The sequence below is a fragment of the Asparagus officinalis genome, chromosome 7 (genome assembly GCF_001876935.1).
Source record: "Asparagus officinalis chromosome 7, Aspof.V1, whole genome shotgun sequence".
NCBI classification, from domain to species: Eukaryota; Viridiplantae; Streptophyta; class Magnoliopsida; order Asparagales; family Asparagaceae; genus Asparagus; species Asparagus officinalis.
In genome coordinates, this window is record NC_033800.1 from 80,704,197 (window position 1) to 80,706,417 (window position 2,221).

Genomic DNA, 2,221 nt, shown 5'->3' on the forward strand with positions numbered 1-2,221 from the left:
CGCCGCCGCCGCCTCCGTCTCCCTCCATCAATATCCTGATCACCGACCTCCGGCTAGGTATGATATTTTGACTTCAAGTTGTTGATAACGATGATGGATTTTTTGAAATTAGACGTGGGAGGGGCAAAAAAACAAAGATAATTTCTTTGTAACTGGCGGAATCTTCGCATTTGTTGCATCTCATTTTTCTGTTAATCGTTCCTGTAAAAGCTTTGTTCTTGATCGTAAACATTCATCGATTGGTACTGTTTTGTCATTTAAGATTATGAAATCTGAGATTATGAAGGTCGGAGACATGAATGGGCGAGATGACATGCAAATCGATGAACCGAAGGGGCTGGACCTCAATCATTTGAGACTTTACTATGGTAATTATTCGCAAATATATTTTTTGTTTAGTTCCTGCATAATTTTCAATTATGTAGCTCTATATGCCCATAAATTTATTGCCGAACAATATTTCAAAACAGCCCCGTTTCAATTTTTTTTAAAATCGACCGTTTTTTTATTTACCAAAACCGACCCGTTTTGTGCCACGTCAGCTTAATCACTTTTCTAAACAGTCGGGGTTGCCAACCCCGACTATTTAGGAGGGTTTTAAACCCTAATTAGAAGCCTTAAACCCTAAAAAATTATGTTCTAAACAGTCGGGGTTGGCAACCCCGACTGTTTAGAAAAGTGATTAGGCTGGCGTGTCAAAAAATGAGTCGGTTTTGGTAAATAAAAAAAACGGTCGATTTAAAAAAATAATAAAACGGGGCTGTTTTGAAAAATTGTTCATTTATTGCCCTTTCAAGGGGAAGGGAGGAAAGGAAAGTTTCCTGAAATATGAAGGCTTCTTCTGTACATATAATAGTGTATTTGAATCTTTTAAGTCTAATGATGGGTATATTCGTTGCGATTTAAATTTTCTGAACTTGGTGATAAATATAATCTCCAATATTTTTAACTATGCTTTGTCAATTTCTATGTTATAGGCATTTGTCTTCCTGTGTGTGCATTGAACTCTAAATCATGCTCTCATTTTTCGCGTTTTCTCCAAAAGTTTCTTTGTTGTTGAGAAATAAAGTGGTGGTAGTCCATTTTTATTTGCGCTCTCAGATTATGCCCACACCAATTGTAGCTTCTTTCCACAAACTTTGAAGTCGTATTGTGTTGTTTTCGAGATCATCTATCGTCCATACATGTTCATATTGTGCGCTATCATTATATATTCTTGACAAATTGTATTAAATTTATGTTGGTTGGCTTCAGAGAAATCTACATTAAGAAAGGATCTTGTTGTAAAAAGAGTCAATTGCATAATAGGTAGATGGAAAATAGCAAAAGAAAGAACAAAATAGTAAAGGGCACATGATAGCTTTGAAAAAATTGGTAGAACTTTATGGAGAAAGGTAGATACTTCAATATGGAAGGTGCATAGTAAACCAAAATGTTTAAAAGAATATTGCATTTATGTAGAACTATTTACTTTCCAAGGAGGGAAAAATTATCCCTTCCCTCCGAAAATGAAAAAAAAAACTACCATCTTACAAAATTTAGGTTAATCATTGTAAATATTATGCCAAACTTTATTAAAATTTTATTTTCAGAAACTTGTGCTTTTTGAAGGAAGAATTGTGATTTTCATTATATGGTAGAAGATGACAAACAAGGGGCACTATACTGATCAGTTAAGCAAATAATTTAGGAAGTTCTGACTTGATACTCAAGCAGGCACCTCTGGTAATAATTGAAGTTATTTTTATTATTTTTTGTAAAATATGCAATGAGAATCTTTACAGCCATTTACCATAGAGACACAATGTCAACTTTTTTTCTTTATCTGAAGGTTTGATGGAGAAATCTTGAATAATGACATTCAAATGCACTTTAGAGAAGTAGCATGTTGCAATTTGGATTGCTGTAAACTTCCAGAAAGCAATGATAATAGTACTTATACACTCAATTATCTAGAATGGTTTCTAAGTCTTATCGTTGGTATGGGATCTCTTGTAAGTTTTAGGCGGAGCAAAGATATATTCTAATGAAACTTTATATGTGATACCTTACTCCATCGTTCTTATTTCGTTATATTTTCCTTATAAAATATTGTGTTATACAAGTCTGCCGCAGCTATGGATACTTGGGTAGTCACATGCTCCCTCTACGTTTAGATAAATATAGAAGAAATAATTACTTCCTGAATGTGCCAGCAATACTTAAATCTGGGGTCTTTCGC

General features: G+C 34.0%; 1 protein-coding gene across 2 annotated transcripts in view; it reads left to right on the forward strand.

Moving 5' to 3' along the window:
• The window catches only part of LOC109848776 (DNA primase small subunit), an 8,763-nt gene continuing 6,542 nt past the window's right edge, over positions 1-2,221 (forward strand). The window contains exons 1-2 of one of the 2 annotated variants that reach the window (XM_020418446.1): positions 1-57; positions 287-368. In XM_020418446.1, the coding sequence (XP_020274035.1) occupies positions 296-368 (73 nt within the window). In that variant the 5' untranslated portion in view covers positions 1-57; positions 287-295. Of the gene's footprint in view, positions 58-262; positions 369-2,221 lie in introns of both variants that reach the window. The other variant, XM_020418445.1, reaches the window with a different exon arrangement.